Consider the following 20,387-nt stretch of genomic DNA (forward strand, 5'->3'; position numbering starts at 1 on the left):
TATGGTTGCTTAGTATCATTCTGTTGATTTAAGATTATTGTTAGCTGTGTTGTGCTTAGTTAGCTGTGTTCTTCTAATCAGTAAGTCAGTGACAGAATCATACATGCCCTTGAGGAATAATGTGGCTTCCTAACAAAAGGAATTAGGAGTTTTTTTTTTTTTTTTTTTAATCAATTAGGAGTTTTATTCTGAAGAAAAAAAAAGCTTCTCATGTAAGGAATCTCTAGAAAATGAATTCCAGATTTCCTTAGGTCTTATGAATAGGGCTTGACTTCAGTGCAGGATTGGCAGAGTGCCCTTGGAGGTCCAGTTGGGAAAGACAAACTGATTTTAAAAGGATTTAGCAGTGTTATGGTACAAAGAAGTTTTTGACCAAAAAGTCTGAAATTTTAGAAGATGAAATACAAGTTTTTAATTGGGCTTTTTTTTTAATGTTATAAAACATTTTATTAAAGCTTTTTTTTTTCTTTTTTTAAAAATAGATCAGCATTGTTGATAATGCCAACAAGAGGAGCTCTTCTACTGAGGAAAGTGGACAAGATGTTCTAGAAAACACATTTTCTCAGAAACATAAAGAATTATCAGTTTTATTGTTGGAAATGAAAGAAGCTCAAGAGGAAATTGCATTTCTTAAATTACAGCTCCAGGGGAAAAGGGCTGAGGAAGGGGATCATGAGGTCCTTGACCAGAAAGAAATGAAACAGATGGAGGGTGAGGGAATAGCTCCAATTAAAATGAAAGTATTTCTTGAAGATACAGGGCAGAATTTTCACTTAATGCCAAATGAAGAGAGCAGTCTTCCAGCAGTTGAGAAAGAACAGGCGAGCACTGAACATCAAAATAGAACATCTGAGGAAATATCTTTAAATGATACTGGAGTAGAATTGAAATCAACAAAGCAAGATTGTGATAAATCCCTTTCTGCTGTACCAGATATTGGTCAGTGTCATCAGGATGAGTTGGAAAGGTTAAAAAGTCAAATTTTGGAGCTTGAGCTAAACTTTCATAAAGCACAAGAAATCTATGAGAAAAATTTAGATGAGAAAGCTAAGGAAATTAGCAACCTAAACCAGTTGATTGAGGAGTTTAAGAAAAATGCTGACAACACCAGCAGTGCATTCACTGCTTTGTCTGAAGAAAGAGACCAGCTTCTCGCTCAGGTGAAGGAACTTAGTGTAGTAACAGAATTGAGGGCTCAGGTAAAGCAACTGGAAATGAACCTTGCAGAAGCAGAAAGGCAAAGAAGACTTGACTATGAAAGCCAAACTGCTCATCACAACCTGCTCACTGAACAGATCCATAGTCTCAGCATAGAAGCCAAATCTAAAGATGTGAAAATTGAAGTTTTACAGAATGAACTGGATGATGTGCAGCTTCAGTTTTCTGAGCAGAGTACCCTGATAAGAAGCCTGCAAAGCCAGCTGCAAAATAAGGAAAGTGAAGTGCTTGAGGGGGCAGAACGTGTGAGGCATATCTCAGGTAAGGTCGAAGAACTGTCCCAGGCTCTTTCACAGAAGGAACTTGAAATAGCAAAAATGGATCAACTCTTACTAGAGAAAAAGAGAGATGTGGAAACCCTCCAACAAACCATCGAGGAGAAGGATCAACAAGTGACAGAAATCAGCTTTAGTATGACTGAGAAAATGGTTCAGCTTAATGAAGAGAAGTTTTCTCTTGGGGTTGAAATTAAGACTCTTAAAGAACAGCTAAATTTATTATCCAGAGCTGAGGAAGCAAAAAAAGAGCAAATAGAAGAAGATAATGAAGTTGCTACTGGCCTTAAACAAAATTATGATGAGATGAGCCCAGCAGGACTAATAAGTAAGGAAGAACTCCAGCATGAATTTGACCTTCTGAAGAAAGAAAATGAGCAGAGAAAGAGAAAGCTCCAGGCAGCTCTTATTAACAGAAAGGAGCTTCTTCAAAGAGTCAGTAGATTGGAAGAGGAATTAGCCAACTTGAAAGATGAATCTAAGAAAGAGATCCCACTCAGTGAGAGTGAGAGGGGAGAAATGGAAGAAGATAAAGAAAACAAAGAATACTCAGAAAAATGTGTGACTTCTAAGTGCCAAGAAATAGAAATTTCTTTAAAACAGACAATATCTGAGAAAGAAGTGGAACTAGAGCATATAAGGAAGGATTTGGAAGAAAAGATGGCAGCTGAAGAGCAATTACAGGCTCTGGTCAAACAGATGAATCAGACCTTGCAAGATAAAACAAACCAAATAGATTTGCTCCAAGCAGAAATCAGTGAAAACCAAGTAATTATCCAGAAGTTAACCACAAGTAACACAGATGCAAGTGATGGGGACTCCATAGCACTTGTAAAGGAAACAGTGGTGATAAGTCCACCTGGTACAGATAGTGGTGAACACTGGAAACCAGAACTAGAAGAAAAGATACTAGCCCTTGAAAAAGAAAAGGAGCAACTTCAGAAGAAGCTACAGGAAGCCTTAACCTCCCGCAAGGCAATTCTTAAAAAGGCACAGGAAAAAGAAAGACATCTTAGGGAGGAGCTAAAGCAACAGAAAGATGACTACAATCGCTTGCAAGAACAGTTTGATGAGCAAAGCAAGGAAAATGAGAATATTGGAGACCAGCTAAGGCAACTCCAGATTCAAGTAAGGGAATCCATAGACAGAAAGCTCCCAAGCCCCGACCAGCAGGAATGGTGCTCTCCCACTCCAGGTTTAGAAGAACCTTTATTCAAAGCCACAGAACAGCATCACACTCAACCTGTTTTAGAGTCCAACTTGTGCCCAGACTGCCCTTCTCATTCTGAAGATGCAAGTGCTCTGCAGGGCGGAACTTCTGTTGCCCAGATTAAGGCCCAGCTAAAGGAAATAGAGACTGAGAAAGAAGAGTTAGAATTGAAAATTAGTTCTACAACAAGTGAACTTACTAAAAAATCAGAAGAGGTATTTCAGTTACAAGACCAGATAAATAAACAGGGTTTAGAAATTGAGAGTCTAAAGACAGCATCCCATGAAGCTGAAGTGCGTGCAGAAAGCCTGCAGCAGAAATTGGAAAGCACCCAACTACAAATTGCTGGTCTAGAACATCTAAGAGAATTGCAACCTGAGCTAGATGAACTGCAAAAACTCATAAGCAAAAAGGAAGAAGATGTTAGCTACCTTTCTGGACAACTTCGTGAGAAAGAAGCAGCTCTCACTAAAATACAGACAGAGATAATAGAACAGGAAGATTTAATTAAGGCTCTGCATACACAGCTAGAAATGCAAGCCAAAGAGCATGATGAGAGGATAAAGCAGCTACAGGTGGAACTTTGTGAAATGAAGCAAAAACCAGAAGAGATTGAAGAAGAAAGTAGAGCAAAGCAACAAATACAAAGGAAACTGCAAGCTGCCCTTATTTCCCGAAAAGAAGCACTAAAAGAAAACAAAAGTCTCCAAGAGGCATTGTCTTTGGCCAGAGGTACCATTGAACATCTCACCAAGTCTCTGGCAGATGTGGAAAGCCATGTTTCTGCCCAAAATAAAGAAAAAGATATAGTCTTAGGAAGGTTAGCTCTTCTTCAAGAAGAAAGAGACAAACTCATTACAGAAATGGACAGGTCTTTATTGGAAAATCAAAGTCTCAGTGGCTCCTGTGAAAGTCTAAAACTAGCTCTAGAGGGTCTTACTGAAGACAAGGAAAAGTTAGTGAAGGAAATTGAATCTTTGAAATCTTCTAAGATTGCAGAAAGTAGTGAGTGGCAAGTGAAACACAAGGAACTACAAAAAGAGTATGAAATTCTTCTGCAGTCCTATGAGAATGTTAGTAATGAAGCAGAAAGGATTCAGCACGTGGTGGAAGCTGTGAGGCAAGAGAAACAAGAACTGTATGGCAAGTTAAGAAGCACAGAGGCAAACAAGAAGGAGACAGAAAAGCAGTTACAGGAAGCTGAGAAAGAAATGGAGGAAATGAAAGAAAAGATGAGAAAGTTTGCTAAATCCAAACAGCAGAAAATCCTAGAGCTGGAAGAAGAGAATGACCAGCTTAGGGCAGAGGTGCACCCTGCAGGAGGTACAGCTAAAGAGCGTATGGAAACACTTCTTTCTTCCAATGCCAGCATGAAAGAAGAACTTGAAAGGGTAAAAATGGAGTATGAAACCCTTTCTAAGAAGTTTCAGTCTTTAATGTCTGAGAAAGACTCTCTAAGTGAAGAGGTTCAAGATTTAAAGCATCAGTTAGAAAGTAATGTATCTAAACAAGCTAACCTAGAGGCCACCGAGAAATACGATAACCAAATGAATGTCATGGAAGAGGCCACACAGTCTATACCAGGTGAGACTGAAGATCAAGACTCTCTGAGTATGAGCACAAGGCGTGCATGTTCAGAATCGGTTCCTTCAGAGAACAGTGCCAACCCTGCTGTAAGTGAGGATGTCAGCTCATATGATGAAATTAATAACTACCTACAGCAGATTGATCAGCTCAAAGAAAGAATTGATGGATTAGAGGAGGAGAAGCAGAAAAACAAGGAATTTAGCCAGACTCTAGAAAATGAGAGAAATGCCTTACTGAGTCAGATATCAACAAAGGATGGTGAACTAAAACTGCTTCAGGAAGAAGTAAGCAAAATGAACCTGTTAAATCAGCAAATCCAAGAAGAACTCTCCAGAGTTACCAAACTAAAGGAGACAGCAGAAGAAGAGAAAGATGATTTGGAAGAGAGGCTTATGAATCAATTAGCAGAACTTAATGGAAGCATTGGGAATTATTGTCAGGATGTTACAGATGCCCAAATAAAAAATGAGCTATTGGAATCTGAAATGAAGAACCTTAAAAAGTGTGTGAGTGAATTGGAAGAAGAAAAGCAGCAATTAGTCAAGGAAAAAACTAAGGTGGAATCAGAAATACGAAAAGAATATTTGGAGAAAATACAAGGTGCTCAGAAAGAACCTGGAAATAAAAGCCATGCAAAGGAACTTCAGGAACTGTTAAAAGAAAAACAACAAGAAGTAAAGCAGCTACAGAAGGACTGCATCAGGTATCAAGAGAAAATTAGTGCTCTGGAGAGAACTGTTAAGGCTCTAGAATTTGTTCAAACTGAATCTCAAAAAGATTTGGAAATAACCAAAGAAAATCTGGCTCAAGCAGTTGAACACCGCAAAAAGGCACAAGCAGAATTAGCTAGCTTCAAAGTCCTGCTAGATGACACTCAAAGTGAAGCAGCAAGGGTCCTAGCAGACAATCTCAAGTTGAAAAAGGAACTCCAGTCAAATAAAGAATCAGTTAAAAGCCAAATGAAACAAAAGGATGAAGATCTTGAGCGAAGACTGGAACAGGCAGAAGAGAAGCACCTGAAAGAGAAGAAGAATATGCAAGAGAAGCTGGATGCTTTGCGCAGAGAAAAAGTCCACTTGGAAGAGACAATTGGAGAGATTCAGGTTACTTTGAACAAGAAAGACAAGGAAATTCAGCAAGTTCAGGAAAACTTGGACAGTACTGTGGCCCAGCTTGCAGCCTTTACTAAGAGCATGTCTTCCCTCCAGGATGATCGCGACAGGGTAATAGACGAAGCTAAGAAATGGGAGAGGAAGTTTAGTGATGCGATTCAAACCAAAGAAGAAGAAATTAGACTCAAAGAAGAGAATTGCAGTGTTCTAAAGGATCAGCTTAGGCAGATGTCCATCCATATGGAGGAATTAAAGATTAACATTTCCAGGTAAATGAGTAGTGAATTTTTTCCTCCTCCAGACGTAACTGGAAGCAAAGAAAGTCTCTAAACTATTTCTGTTTCCTTTTAGACAATGGGACTAATTTTGGCATAAATTCCCATGGGAGATATATTCCCTCTCAGATCTACTCTTTTTTTGGCAAAGAACAATCCTGCTACAACTGCATGAACATGAAAAGTTCACATCTTCTCTTCCCATCTTTCTATTGAGAGATTTCTTTATTTCTGTTTTGTTTAAGATGGAGTCTTGCTCTTATCACCCAGGCTGGAGTACAATGGCGTGATTTTGGCTCACTGCAACCTCTGCTTCCTGGGTTCAAGCAATTCTCCTGCCTTAGCCTTCCGAGTAGCTGGGATTACAGGAGCCTGCCACCACGTCCAGCTAATTTTTTATATTTTTAGTAGAGACAGGGTTTCACCATGTTGGCCAGGCTGGTCTCGAACTGCTGACCTCAGGTGATCCACCCTCCTCGGCCTCCCAAAGTGCTAGGATTACAGGCATGAACCACTACACCTGGCCTCTGTATTTCTTTTCATTTCCATTTCAACTACTCTTGCCTGGATTTTTAGCACAGTACTCTCAATTGCCTTGGTGTCCTAGGTAGTCTCATCTTTTCTCCTTCCTGTAGTCCACATTAATTGATACTGCATGTGCCTTGTAGAGTTATTTTTTCTCAAATTTCAATTTTATATCGCTTTTTAAGCTCTAGAACTAACAATGTCTCTCATCCTTTGTATTCCTTACTTCTAATAGGACCCTTTTGTTCTAAAATAGATTTCCTCACTGCCTTTCATATCAAGATTATCCCTTAGAGAAGCCAGACATTAGCTTGTCTGGAGCAAAGTAGAATAAAGTAGGAGAAAATGTTACTTTTCAGAATGTCGAAAACCATGTCACTAAAATAAGTGACATATTTTGGAGTTTATGACTTAAATATATGAACCGTTAGGCGTGATATACCTTTAATACATAGCCCTCAGTAGATAAACATGTAGGTACAGAGAACTAATACGTCTTCAGTAAAACATTTAACACCTGTTATGAATGTTAATTCATTTGTAAATCTATTGAGTACATGTCATAGTATTTGTTCTTTGGGAAACATAGTTTTTTTCTTGAAATCTGTAGCTAATGACCTTCTCTCTGTTTCAGGCTTGAACATGACAAGCAGATTTGGGAGTCCAAGGCCCAGACAGAGGTCCAGCTTCAACAGAAGGTCTGTGATACTCTACAGGGAGAAAACAAGGAACTTTTGTCCCAGCTAGAAGAGACACGCCACCTATACCACAATTCTCAGAATGAATTAGCTAAATTGGAATCAGAACTTAAGATTCTCAAAGACCAGTTGACTGATTTAAGTAACTCTTTAGAAAAATGTAAGGAACAAAAAGAAAACTTGGAAGGGATCATAAGGCAGCAAGAGGCTGATATTCAAAATTCTAAGTTCAGTTATGAACAACTGGAGACGGATCTTCAGGCCTCTAGAGAACTGACGAGTAGGCTGCATGAAGAAATAAATATGAAAGAGCAAAAGATGATAAGCCTGCTTTCTGGCAAGGAAGAGGCAATCCAAGTAGCTATTGCTGAACTGCGTCAGCAACATGATAAAGAAATTAAAGAGCTGGAAAACCTGCTGTCCCAGGAGGAAGAGGAGAATATTGTTTTAGAAGAGGAGAACAAGAAGGCTGTTGACAAAACCAATCAGCTCATGGAAACACTGAACACCATCAAAAAGGAAAACATTCAGCAAAAGGCACAGTTGGATTCCTTTGTTAAATCCATGTCTTCTCTCCAAAATGATCGAGACCGCATAGTGGGTGACTATCAGCAGCTGGAAGAGCGACATCTCTCTGTAATCGTGGAAAAAGACCAACTCATCCAAGAGGCTGCTGCTGAGAATAATAAGCTTAAAGAAGAAATACGAGGCTTGAGAAGTCATATGGATGATCTCAATTCTGAGAATGCCAAGCTAGATGCAGAACTGATCCAATATAGAGAAGACCTGAACCAAGTGATATCAATAAAGGACAGCCAACAAAAGCAACTTCTTGAAGCTCAACTTCAGCAAAATAAGGAGCTGAAAAATAAATATGCTAAATTAGAAGAAAAGCTGAAGCAATCTGAGGAAGCAAATGAGGATCTGCGGAGGTCCTCTAATGCCCTGCAAGAGGAGAAACAAGATTTATCTAAAGAGATTGAGAGTTTGAAAGTGTCTGTATCCCAGCTAACGAGACAAGTAACAGCCTTGCAAGAAGAAGGTACTTTAGGAATCTATCATGCCCAGTTAAAAGTAAAAGAAGAAGAGCTACAGAGGTTAAGTGCTTTGCTTTCCTCCTCTCAAAAGAGAATTACAGAACTGGAAGAAGAATTGGTTTGTGTTCAAAAGGAAGCTGCCAAGAAGGTAGGTGAAATTGAAGATAAACTGAAGAAGGAATTAAAGCATCTTCATCATGATGCAGGGATAATGAGAAATGAAACTGAAACAGCAGAAGAGAGAGTAGCAGAACTAGCAAGAGATCTGGTGGAGATGGAACAGAAGTTACTCATGGTCACCAAAGAAAATAAAGATCTCACAGCACAAATTCAGTCTTTTGGAAGGTCTATGAGTTCCTTGCAAAATAGTAGAGATCATGCCAATGAGGAACTTGATGAACTGAAAAGGAAATATGATGCCAGTCTGAAGGAATTGGCACAGTTGAAAGAACAACAGGGACTCTTAAACAGAGAAAGACATGCTCTTCTTTCTGAAACCACCTTTTCAATGGACTTGCCTGAGGAGAACAGCTTGTCTCACCTTGAGAAACTTAACCAACAGCTCCTATCCAAAGATGAGCAACTGCTTCACTTGTCCTCACAACTAGAAGATTCTTATAACCAAGTGCAGTCCTTTTCCAAGGCTATGGCCAGTCTACAGAATGAGAGAGATCACCTGTGGAATGAGCTGGAGAAATTTCGAAAGTCAGAGGAAGGGAAGCAGAGGTCTGCAGCTCAGCCTGTCACCAGCCTGGCTGAAGTACAGAGTTTAAAAAAAGCTATGTCTTCACTCCAAAATGACAGAGACAGACTAGTGAGTAGCTAGTTATTTCTTTCTGATCTGTTTAAGAGTTTTTGAACCTTTCTTTAAATTTATTTTTACAGAAAAGGATAAACACATTCTTATACGTATTATCTGGGCACTCGGGAAGTATTATATCCCACAGGTTCTGTTTGGTCCTAGAGAAACACAGAAACGTGATTTAAATTGCGAAACCTGCCAATACCATTAGAAAAAAAAATCAGAAATTTCCTTGGCACAAAACTCTCCATTTGTTATAAAAGGACTAAGAGGTGGAAAGCTGTATTATATATTTGATATACACAAAGACACATGTAAATGTTTCCAGAATTTGTCATAGCTTAACTGAAAGAAAGCAAAAGGATCACTTAGCGCCTTCTTACAGTGGAAGTGTTACCATTTAGTGCCTTGCTTACAATTTAGCAATAGATTATCTGGTAGAATTTGGAGCAGGAAGGACTCAGTTCATCTCATGGGTAACTCAACCCTAATTTGTCAAAAATAAAAAAAAAGTTAAATGTAAAAAGAGTTTCTTTAAATAAGTTTAAATGACTTTTTTGTAAAGTTTTATTTGCAAGCTGAACCATTTACCCACTTCCTTTTAATACCCAACATTTCCAATGGGAGAAAAAGCTAAAGAGGCTTCCTAATGCTGACATTTGACAGCTTTTAGTAGGAGCCAGGAGTTTAATCCAGGTCTCCCACGATTCAGGGGCAAAAATGAACTGTATGAGCCAAGCCAGGTTGTCAGGGGATTCTACTGAACTCCTGGGCTCAAGCAGTCCTCCTGCCTCAGCCTCCCAAATAGCTGGGAGTACAGGCTTGAGCCATCACTCTTGGCTTGTTAGGGGATTCTACTTTGCAACGTTCCTGTCTTCACTTTCATGATAGTCTCTTAACTCTGTCAAGGCTTTGTATTTGTAGGAAAATAGGCCAAATAGGAAATAAATGGAGTTTTGAAAGGCTGGGTTTTCCATTTTGAAATGTGACCCATACCCAGAATCTGAAAATTCTAATTTTTAAGATTAGCTCTAGTGAAAAGATTATTTCCCCTAACTGTAGAGTCAGTTTTTCCTTTTCATTGTAGGTAATTGTATTCATTTCCTATTTCACTTAATATCCTATATTTATAGACAGTCTTTCCCCTTCTGTAATCTGAACAAAGCCCTTCTGTTCAGTTGTGGTTTTGACTTCCAACATACGCATACCTGTTTATATTTTTTAAATAATTTGAGTTCAGTTGACTTTGCCCTGAGAGCTTGGCCTTTTGTCTGTCTTTTCAGAACGTAAATGCAAAAGGTTCTATTCATCAGGACGGTATGTGCCTCAAACTGTAATTTATGATATGGTGGTATTCATTATCTTCTAAGTCAAAATCTTTTTTCGTGGAGCTGTTAGGATAGATTCTGAATTAGCTAACTATGTTTAATTCCGTGAATTGCTTTATTATTCTTATCTGTTGTAAACACTGCACACTCAACTTTGCACATTTTTGTCTGCTGGATAGTTACAGCCAAGCCAACTTTTTTATTTTCATGTTTCTGTAATTCACAGTCATGTTATTCTGTTCTCAAAGGCTCATAACTGTGATTTTATTTTATTTAACCCTCAAGATGTATCACTCTTTTATTCACAATGTGCCTCAAATATTTTTCTTTTCCATCTTCAACATCCTAAGATAAGCGCTAGCACTTTATCCTTAAACTGTTGTAATAATGTTGCTTCCAGGTTATCATCTCCAGTATTTTCAGACCATGGCCGAATAAGTCTTTCTGAAACTCTATTTTATTACTGCACTACTTAAAAATATTTAAAAGTTATACTATCTCTAGAATAGACTTAGTATTCAAACCCCCTTTAGTCTGGCATTTAAGACCCTGTTTTTGTTTTGTTTGTTTGTTTGTTTGTTTTTGAGATGGAGTCTTGCTCTGTCACCCAGACTGGAGTGCAGTGGTACAATCTTGGCTTACTGTAACCTCCGCCTCCCAGGTTCAAGCAATTCTCCTGCCTCAGCCTCCCAAGTAGCTGGGACTACAGACATGCACCACCACACCTAGCTAATTTTTGTATTTTTAGTAGAGATGGGGTTTCAGATTGGCCAGGCTGGTCTTGAACTCCTGACCTCAGGTTATCCACCTGCCTCAGCTCCCAAAGTGCTGGAATTACAGGCGTGAGCCACCGCACCCGGTCAAGACCCTATAATTTATCCATACCTTTCCAGCGTTCCCTTTTACTGCTCCTTACTCATACCCTTCATTCACGCCAAACTGATCTACTCAGTACGCAATAATCATACCTGGTACTTCCTACTTACCCATATTATCATCTGCAGCCAAAATGTTCTCCCAATTGCTTTCCTTTTTTGAGTGTCTCTTTCCCACTATTTAAAGGTCATTCCAGAGCTCAAATCCTCTGCTTACATTTCATGATTGCCTGATTGTCTTTTGCCTTTGTACTTCCCTAGTACTTTACTTACCATTTGTCCCATATTGCCATATTGTGTGTGTGTGTGTGTGTGTGTGTGTGTGCGCGCGCGTGTGTTTAATTTCTATACACTATTTTTTATTTCCCCAATTAGATTGCAAACTCCTGGTAAGTGTCATGTCTTATACTTGTTTGTACATCTTTAGCATAGAATTGACTAAGCAGATGGCATATCTCTAGGGGTGCCTGTATTTATCTATGCACTCCTCATTTTGAAAATGATTTGGGGTAGCATATAAACAGTTTTTCAAGGTAAAATAAAAGGGACTGAGATGGAAGAGAAAAAGAGGATAGGCTAGAAAAAGATTAAACCAGGAGTAAGGTTAGTGTCCCAAGAGGAAGTTACTACGTCCTGTACTGTGTTAGAAAGCGGGATCCTTAGTTTGCTCTGAGGTTTCTATTAGCCATCAGAAAGAGGGAATGAAAACCACGTGCATGAACTGCTGTATTCATTGTCTAGGAGAAAAGGAGAAAGAAAAATCACCTACTCAAGACAAGAATAGTCTTTAAGTATTGAGGCCTGTAAGAAATTTCTTCTGTGTTCCCATAAAGAGAACACTATGCAGTTGTGAAACATCCATTACTTCTCTACAGTAAATATAATAATGTGTTTTTTGGGTTTTTATTTAGCTGTCCCTTAATGTAAGTGCGTAGCAAAAGAATTATGTCCAGTTCACTAAAACTACCACTCCAAGGAGCTAAAGTGCAGTCCCAGGCACACAGCTTTCTGATGATGCATTCTAGGATACCTCTAGTCTAGTATCTAGACTAGAGGAGTGAATGGATTGCATAAAGGAATATGTTTTTGCCTTAAATCAAAACAAAAATACGTTTTGGGGTTTGGGTTAAAAATAAAATTATATGGCACATATTTAATTAGTCACTAAATTCTACAATGTTTGGTGGGAAAAGCTAAGAGTAGTACTACATCAACCCCATTTCTTCTGAGGCAATTTGCTTTCAAACCTTTTAGCTTACTTCAGTATTTCCTCTGTATCTAAATATCATGCTTATATTGCATTTTTGGCTCTTCATTTGTTGCATCAACTATTGACTTTCTTTACACTAACAGGGTTTAGCTCTCTACTCCCCCTGCTTTCACAGTAAAACCTAGTAGTGTATGCACTTTTTACTTATTTATTTATTTGAAATGGAGTCTTGCTCTGTCCCCAGGCTGGAGTGCAGTGGTGCGATCTCAGCTCACTGCAACCTCCACCTCCTGGGTTCAAGTGATTCTTCTGCCTCAGCCTCCCAAGTAGCTGGGACTACAGGCGTGCACCACCATGCCCACCTAATTTTTGTATTTTTAGTAGAGACGGGGTTTCACCATGTTGGCCAGGATGGTCTCACTATTGACGTCGTGATCCACCTGCCTTGGCCTCCCAAAGTGTTGGGATTACAGGCGTGAGCCACTGCACCCAGCCAGTGTGTGCACATTTTAATACAAACCCCTTCCTCATTTTCTTTTTTCTTTTTCTTTTTCTTTTTCTTTTTTTTTTTGTGACAGAGTTTCACTCCGTCACCCAGGCTGGAGTGCAGTGGCACGATCTCAGCTCACTGCAAGCTCCGCCTCCTGGGTTCACACCATTCTCCTGCCTCAGCCTCCCAAGTACCTGGGACTACAGGCGCCCACCACCACACCCGGCTAATTTTTTGTGTTTTTACTAGAGACGGGGTTTCACTGTGTTAGCCAGCATGTTCTCAATCTCCTGACCTTGTGATCCACCCACCTCAGCCTCCCAAAGTGCTGGGATTACAGGCGTGAGCCACCGTGCCTGACCTTCCTCATTTTCTTGATATAATTTAATTTTAATTTTGGTTATACCAATTCAGAGTTACATTTTTATTACTACAAATGCTACTAGAGCATTAGAGACATGTTACTTTTATTTTCCTGAGTCTGTTTTTCCCAGATTAATAACAGTTTTTGTTATTGTTGCTACTTAGTTTTCTTTGCACTTAATGTAATTTAACCTCAGATTTATGGACATTTGTCCACATCTCCTCTCAAGATGTTTATTCCCATCAATTTCATCTTCAGGAAGAAACTTCTCCTGGAGTACCTGATTTGCTTCTATATCAACCAGTGGCCCTGTACTCCTAGGATACACTTTCTATCCTAGAATATTTCCCTTCACCTTTCTCCTATATTAGATCTCCTATTTCGTCTTTTCTATGTATTCCTTTTCTTGATTTTGTGCCATCTTTTTCTTGGAATAAATCATTCAATAGCTCCCTAAGAAATGATACATGGAAGGTAAATTTATTGAAAATGTCTTTTTATCTCTCTTACCTGATGGATAGTTTTGTTGGACATAGAATTCTAGGCTGAAAATAATTTCCCTTCAAAATTGTGAAGACATTGGTTTATTGCTTTTTTGCTTATATGTGGTTCACAAGTCTAAAGCTATTCTGATTCCTGATCCTTTGTATGTCATCTGTTTCTCACTTCCCTTCCCCTCACCCCACCTTCCCTCCCTTTCTCCCCTATTCTGAAATTTTTTGATTGTATAATTTGGTATAGGCCTTTTTTTCTTCATCATGCTAACTAGTCCTTTGAATCTAAGAAATCATACTAGCAGCTTTTTGGGAATTTCGTTGAATTATTTTTTTACCATTTTCTTCTATCCTTTTTCTCTGTTGTCTTATTTCTGAAATTTTTGTTATTTAGATGTAGGACCTTCTCGATTGCTTCTCTAATTTTCTTACCTTTTCTTTCTTTTTTTATTTTTGCTGTATTTCTGGAAGATTTTCTCACCTTTGTATTTTGATTCCAAATTTTTTTTCATTTTTGCCATTCTATTCTTAATGTCTAAGAAATTTTTTTCTTTGTCTCATAGATAGATTTTCTTAACTTCTTTTTCTTTCCTTCTTTTTTTTTTTATTATACTTTAAGTTCTAGGGTACATGTGCACAACGTGCAGGTTTGTTACATATGTATACATGTGCCATGTTGGTGTGCTGCACCCATCAACTCGTCAGCACCCATCAACTCATCATTTACATCAGGTATAACACCCAATGCCATCCCTCCCCCCTCCCCGTTCCCCACAATAGGCCCCGGTGTGTGATGTTCCCCTTCCCATGTCCAAGTGATCTCATTGTTCAATTCCCACCTATGAGTGAGAACATGCTGTGTGTGGTTTTCTGTTCTTGCAATAGTTTGCTGAGAATGATGGTTTCCAGCTGTATCCATGTCCCTACAAAGGACACAAACTCATCCTTTTTTATGGCTGCATAGTATTCCATGGTGTATATGTGTCACATTTTCTTATTCCAGTCCGTCACTGGTGGACATTTGGGTTGATTCCAAGTCTTTGCTATTGTGAATAGTGATGCAATAAACATATGTGTGCTTGTGTCTTTATAGCAGCATGATTTATAATCCTTTGGGTATATACCCAGTAATGGGATGGCTGGGTCAAATGGTATTTCTAGTTCTAGATCGTTGAGGAATAGCCTTACTGTTTTCCACAATGGTCAGACTAGTTTACAATCCCACCAACAGTGTAAAAGTGTTCCTATTTCTCCACATCCTCTCCAGCACCTGTTGTTTCCTGACTTTTTAATGATTGCCATTCTAACTGGTGTGAGATGGTATCTCATTGTGGTTTTGATTTGCATTTCTCTGATGGCCAGTGATGATGAGCATTTTTTCATGTGTCTGTTGGCTGTATGAATGTCTTCTTTTGAGAAACGTCTGTTCATATCCCTTGCCCACTTTTTGATAGGGTTGTTTGCTTTTTTCTTGTAAATTTGTTTGAGTTCTTTGTAGTTCTGGATATTAGCCCTTTGTCAGATGAGTAGATTGCAAAAATTTTCTCCCCTTCTGTAGGTTGCCTGTTCACTCTGAGGGTAGTTTCTTTTGCTGTGCAGAAGCTCTTTAGTTTAATTAGATCCTATTTGTCAATTTTTGCTTTTGTTGCCATTGCTTTTGGTGTTTTAGACATGAAGTCGTTGCCCATGCCTATGTCCTGAATGGTATTACCTAGGTTTTCTTCTAGGTTTTTTATGGTATTAGGTCTAACATTTAAGTCTCTAATCCATCTTGAATTAATTTTCGTATAAGGGGTAAGGAAAGGATTCAGTTTCAGCTTTCTACTTATGGCTAGCCAATTTTCCCAGCACCATTTATTAAATAGGGAATCCTTTCCCCATTTCTTGTTTCTCTCAGGTTTGTCAAAGATCAGATGGCTGTAGATGTGTGGTATTATTTCTGAGGACTCTGTTCTGTTCCATTGGTCTTTATCTCTGTTTTGTACCAGTACCATGCTGTTTTGGTTACTGTAGCCTTGTAGTATAGTTTGAAGTCAGGTAGCATGATGCCTCCAGTTTTGTTCTTTTGACTTAGGATTGTCTTGGTAATGCGGGCTCTTGTTTGGTTCCATATGAACTTTAAAGCAGTTTTTTCCAATTCTGTGAAGAAAGTCATTGGTAGCTTAATGGGGATGGCATTGAATCTACCTTGGGCAGTATGGCCATTTTCACAATATTGATTCTTCCTATCCATGAGCATGGTATGTTCTTCCATTTGTTTGTGTCCTCTTTTATTTCACTGAGCAGTGGTTTGTAGTTCTCCTTGAAGAGGTCCTTTACATCCCTTGTAAGGTGGATTCCTAGGCATTTTATTCTCTTTGAAGCTATTGTGAATGGGAGTTCATTCATGATTTGGCTCTCTGTTTGTCTGTTACTGGTGTATAAGAATGCTTGTGATTTTTGCACATTGATTTTGTATCCTGAGACTTTGCTGAAGTTGCTTATTAGCTTAAGGAGATTTTGGGCTGAGACGATGGGGTTTTCTAAATATGCAATCATGTCATCTGTAAACAGGGACAATTTGACTTCTTCTTTTCCTAACTAAATATCCTTTATTTCTTTCTCTTGCCTGATTGCCCTAGCCAGAACTTCCAACACTATGTTGAATAGGAGTGGTGAGAGAAGGCATCCCTCTCTTGTGCCAGTTTTCAAAGGGAATGCTTCCAGTTTTTGCCCATTCCGTATGATATTGGCTGTGCGTTTGTCATAAAAAGCTCTTATTATTTTGAGATACGTTCCATCAATACCAAATTTATTCAGAGTTTTTAGCATGAAGGGCTGTTGAATTTTGTCAAAGGCCTTTTCTGCATCTACTGAGATAATCATGTGGTTTTTGTCTTTGGTTCTGTTTATATGCTGGATTACGTTTATTGATTTGCGTATGTTGAACCAACCTTGCATCCCAGGGATGAAGCCCACTGGATCATGGTGGATAAGCTTTTTGATGTGCTGCTGGATTTGGTTTGCCAGTATTTTATTGAGGATTTTTGCATCGATGTTCATCAGGGATATTGGTCTAAAATTCTCTTTTTTTGTTGTGTCTCTGCCAGGCTTTAGTATCAGGATGATGTTGACCTCATAAAATGAGTTAGGGAGGATTCCCTCTTTTTCTATTGATTGGAATAATTTCAGAAGGAATGGTAGCAGCTCCTCCTTATACCTCTGGTAGAATTCGGCTGTGGATCCATCTGATCCTGGACTTTTTTTGATTGGTAGGCTATTAATTATTGCCTGAATTTCAGAGCCTACTATTGGTCTATTCAGGGATTCAGCTTCTTCCTGGTTTAGTCTTGGGAGAGTGTAAGTATCCAGCAAATTGTCCATTTCTTCTGTGTTTTCTAGTTCATTTGCGTAGAGGTGTTTACAGTATTCTCTGATGGTAGTTTGTATTTCTGTGGGGTCAGTGGTGATATCCCCTTTATCATTTTTTATTGCATCTATTTGATTCTTCTCTCTTTTCTTCTTTATTAGTCTTACTGGCGGTTTATCAATTTCGTTGATCTTTTCAAAAAAACAGATCCTGGATTCATTGATTTTTTGGAGGGTTTTTTGTGTCTCTATCTCCTTCAGTTCTGCTCTGATCTTAGTTATTTCTTGCCTTCTGCTAACTTTTGAAAGTGTTTGCTCTTGCTTCTCTAGTTCTTTCAATTGTGATGTTAGGGTGTCAATTTTAGATCTTTCCAGCTTTCTCTTGTGGGCATTTAGTGCTATAAATTTCCCTCTACACACTGCTTTAAATGTGTCCCAGAGATTCTGGTATGTTGTATCTTTGTTCTCATTGTTTTATCAGAGACTAGGATTGCAACCCCTGCTTTTTTTTTTGTTTTCCATTTGCTTGGTAGATCTTCCTCCATCTCTTTATTTTGAGCCTATGTGTGTCTTTGCATGTGAGATGGGCCTCCTGAATACAGCAAACTGATGGGTCTTGACTCTTTATCCAATTTCCCAGTCTGTGTCTTTTAATTGGACCATTTAGTCCATTTACATTTAAGGTTAATATTGTTATGTGTGAACTTGATCCTGTCATTGTGATATTAGCTGGTTATTTTGCTCGTTAGTTGATGCAGTTTCTTCCTAGCCTCGATGGTCCTTACGTTTTGGCATGTTTTTGCAATGGCTGGTACTGATTGTTCCTTTCCCTGTTTAGTGCTTCCTTCAGGGTCTCTTGTAGGGCAGGCCTGGTGGTGACAAAATCTCTAAGCATTTGCTTGTCTGTAAAGGATTATATTTCTCCTTCACTTATGAAACTTAGTTTGGCTGGATATGAAATTCTGGGTTGAAAATTCTTTTCTTTAAGAATGTTGAATATTGGCCCCCACTCTCTTCTGGCTTGTAGAGTTTCTGCCGAGAGATCTGCTTAGTCTGATGGGCTTCCCTTTGTGGGTAACCCGACCTTTCTCTCTGCCTGACCTTAAGATTTTTTCCTTCCTTTCAACTTTAGGTAATCTGACAATTATGTGTCTTGGAGTTACTCTTCTCCAGGAGAATCTTTGTGGCGTTTTCTGTATTTCCTGAATTTGAATGTTGGCCTGCCTTACTAGGTTGGGGAAGTTCTCCTGGATGATACCCTGCAGAGTGTTTTCCAACTTGGTTCCATTTCCCCCCTCACTTTCAGGCACCCCAGTCAAACGTAGATTTGATCTTTTCACATAGTCCCATATTTCTTGGAGGCTTTGTTCATTTCTTTTTCCTCTTTTTTCTCTAGACTTCACTTCTCGCTTCATTTCATTCATTTGATCTTCAATCATTGATACTCTTTCTTCCAGTTGATCGAGTCGGTTACTGAAGCTTGTGCATTTGTCACATAATTCTCGTGTCATGGTTTTTATCTCTATCAGTTTGTTTATGGCCTTCTCTGCATTGATTATTCTAGTGATCCATTCTTCCATTCTTTTTTCAAGATTTTTAGTTTATTTGCACTGGGTACGTAGTTCCTCCTTTAGCTCTGAGAAGTCTGATCGACCAAAGCCTTCTCTCAACTCGTCAAAGTCATTCTCCGTCCAGCTTTGATCTGTTGCTGGCAATGAGCTGCGTTCCTTTGGAGGGGGAGATGTGCTCTGATTTTTTGAATTTCCAGCTTTTCTGCCCTGCTTTTTCCCCATCTTTGTGGTTTTATCTGCCTTTGGTCTTTTATGATGGTGACGTACTGATGGGGTTTTGGTGTGGGTGTCCTTTCTGTGTGTTGGTTTTCCTTCTAACAGTCAGGACCCTCAGCTGCAGATCTGTTGGAGTTTGCTTGAGGTCCACTCCATATCCTGTTTGCCTGGGTATCAGCAGCATAGGCTCAGAAGATAGAATATTGCTGAACAGCGAGTGTTGCTGTCTGATTCTTGCTCTGGAAACTTCGTTTCAGAGGTGTGCAGTGTCAGTCTGCACCTAGTGGGGTCTGTCTCCCAGTTAGGTTACTCAAGGGTCAAGGACCCACTTGAGCAAGCAGTCTGTCCGTTCTCAGATCTTAACTTCCATGCTGGGAGACCCGCTGCTCTCTTCAAAACTGTCAGACAGAGTCATTTACATCTGCAGAGGTTTCTGCTGCTTTATGTTTAGCTATGCCCTGTCCCCAGAGGTGGAGTCTACAGAGGCAGGCAGGCATCCTTGAGCTGTGGTGGGCTCCACCCAGTTCAGGCTTCCAGGTGGCTTTGTTTACCTACTTAAGCCTCAGCAATGGTGGGCGCCCCTCCCCCAGCCTCACTGCTGCCTTGCAGTTAGATCTCAGACTGCTGTGCTAGCAATGAGGGAGGCTTTGTGGGCGGGGATCCTCCAGGCCAGGTGTGGTTTATAATCTCCTGGTGTGCCGTTTGCTAAGACCCTTGGTAAAGCACAGTATTAGGGTGGGAGTTACCGGATTTTCCAGGTGTTGTGTGTGTCAGTTTCCCTTGGCTAGGAAAAGGGATTCTCTTCCCCCTTGCGTTTCCCAGATGAGGCAATACCTCACCCTGCTTCAGCTCTCACTGGTTGGGCTGCACCAGCTGACCAGCACCGACTGTCAGGCACTCCCCAGTGAGATGAACCCAGTACCTCAGTTGAAAATGCAGAAATCACCCGTCTTCTGTGTCGCTCGCACTGGGAGCTGGAGGCTGGGGCTGTTCCTATTCGGCCATCTTGCTCAGGATCCCTTAACTTCTTTTTCTAAGGCTAGTGGTCATAGTTTTGTTTTTGACATTTTCTTATAAGGAGTTTTTCTTTATAATTTTTAATTTATGCTATAATGTTTCTTATTTGCAATATTATCTCTTAAATCTTTGAGTACATTACATTTTCTCCCCTGGTAATCTCTTCTAAATTACCTTCTCCGGTTGGTTTTCTTCCCTTCCTTAATGTTAGCCATTCTTCAGGTGAAGTACTTCGATGTACTCTTCATGTTTAAGGGGAGGGTCTAAAAGCTTGTGGGTAGGACCTACCAATGCAGTTTCATTGCATGATATTGAGCTTATTGGTAGCCCTTATCTCAGTATCTTTAGTTTCTCTTGGGCTGGTCAGATTTTAAAGAGAAGACTTCTCATTTCCATTGTGGGGGGAAAAGGTCTTTTACCAGCAGTCTTCAAGTTCAGTAGAGGAAAGGCTTCAAGCACTCGGGAAGCATGCATTCACTCTGTTTGGAACAGTACCCTTACTTGCAACTGTGCCTCATGTGCCATAGTCCACAGACACTGCTTTTACCTCTCCAGAGAATAAAATTAGTTGTCTGTTGGAGTAACAAAAAGTGTGGAGCTGAGGAGGGATCTATGGATGAAGTTGTTTTCTGGCCAGGTGTAGTGGCTCATGCCTGTAATCCCAGCACTTTGGGAGGCCAAGGTGGAAGGATCACTTGAGCCCTTGAGTTTGAGACCAGCCTGGGCAACATACTG

At 39.6% G+C, this 20,387-nt stretch overlaps 1 protein-coding gene across 9 annotated transcripts in view; it reads left to right on the plus strand.

Annotated features, from left to right (window-relative positions):
- Positions 1-20,387, plus strand: part of GOLGB1 (golgin B1) — a 95,934-nt gene that overhangs the window by 55,115 nt on the left and 20,432 nt on the right. For all 9 annotated transcript variants that reach the window (XM_033211065.1, XM_033211070.1, XM_033211064.1 and 6 more), the window contains 2 exons: positions 483-5,671; positions 6,837-8,751. In XM_033211065.1, coding sequence (XP_033066956.1) covers positions 483-5,671; positions 6,837-8,751 — 7,104 coding nt within the window. The remainder of the gene's footprint in view (positions 1-482; positions 5,672-6,836; positions 8,752-20,387) is intronic.

Source organism: Trachypithecus francoisi, unplaced genomic scaffold, assembly GCF_009764315.1.
Source record: "Trachypithecus francoisi isolate TF-2019V2 unplaced genomic scaffold, Tfra_2.0 Lachesis_group0, whole genome shotgun sequence".
Taxonomy (NCBI): domain Eukaryota; kingdom Metazoa; phylum Chordata; class Mammalia; order Primates; family Cercopithecidae; genus Trachypithecus; species Trachypithecus francoisi.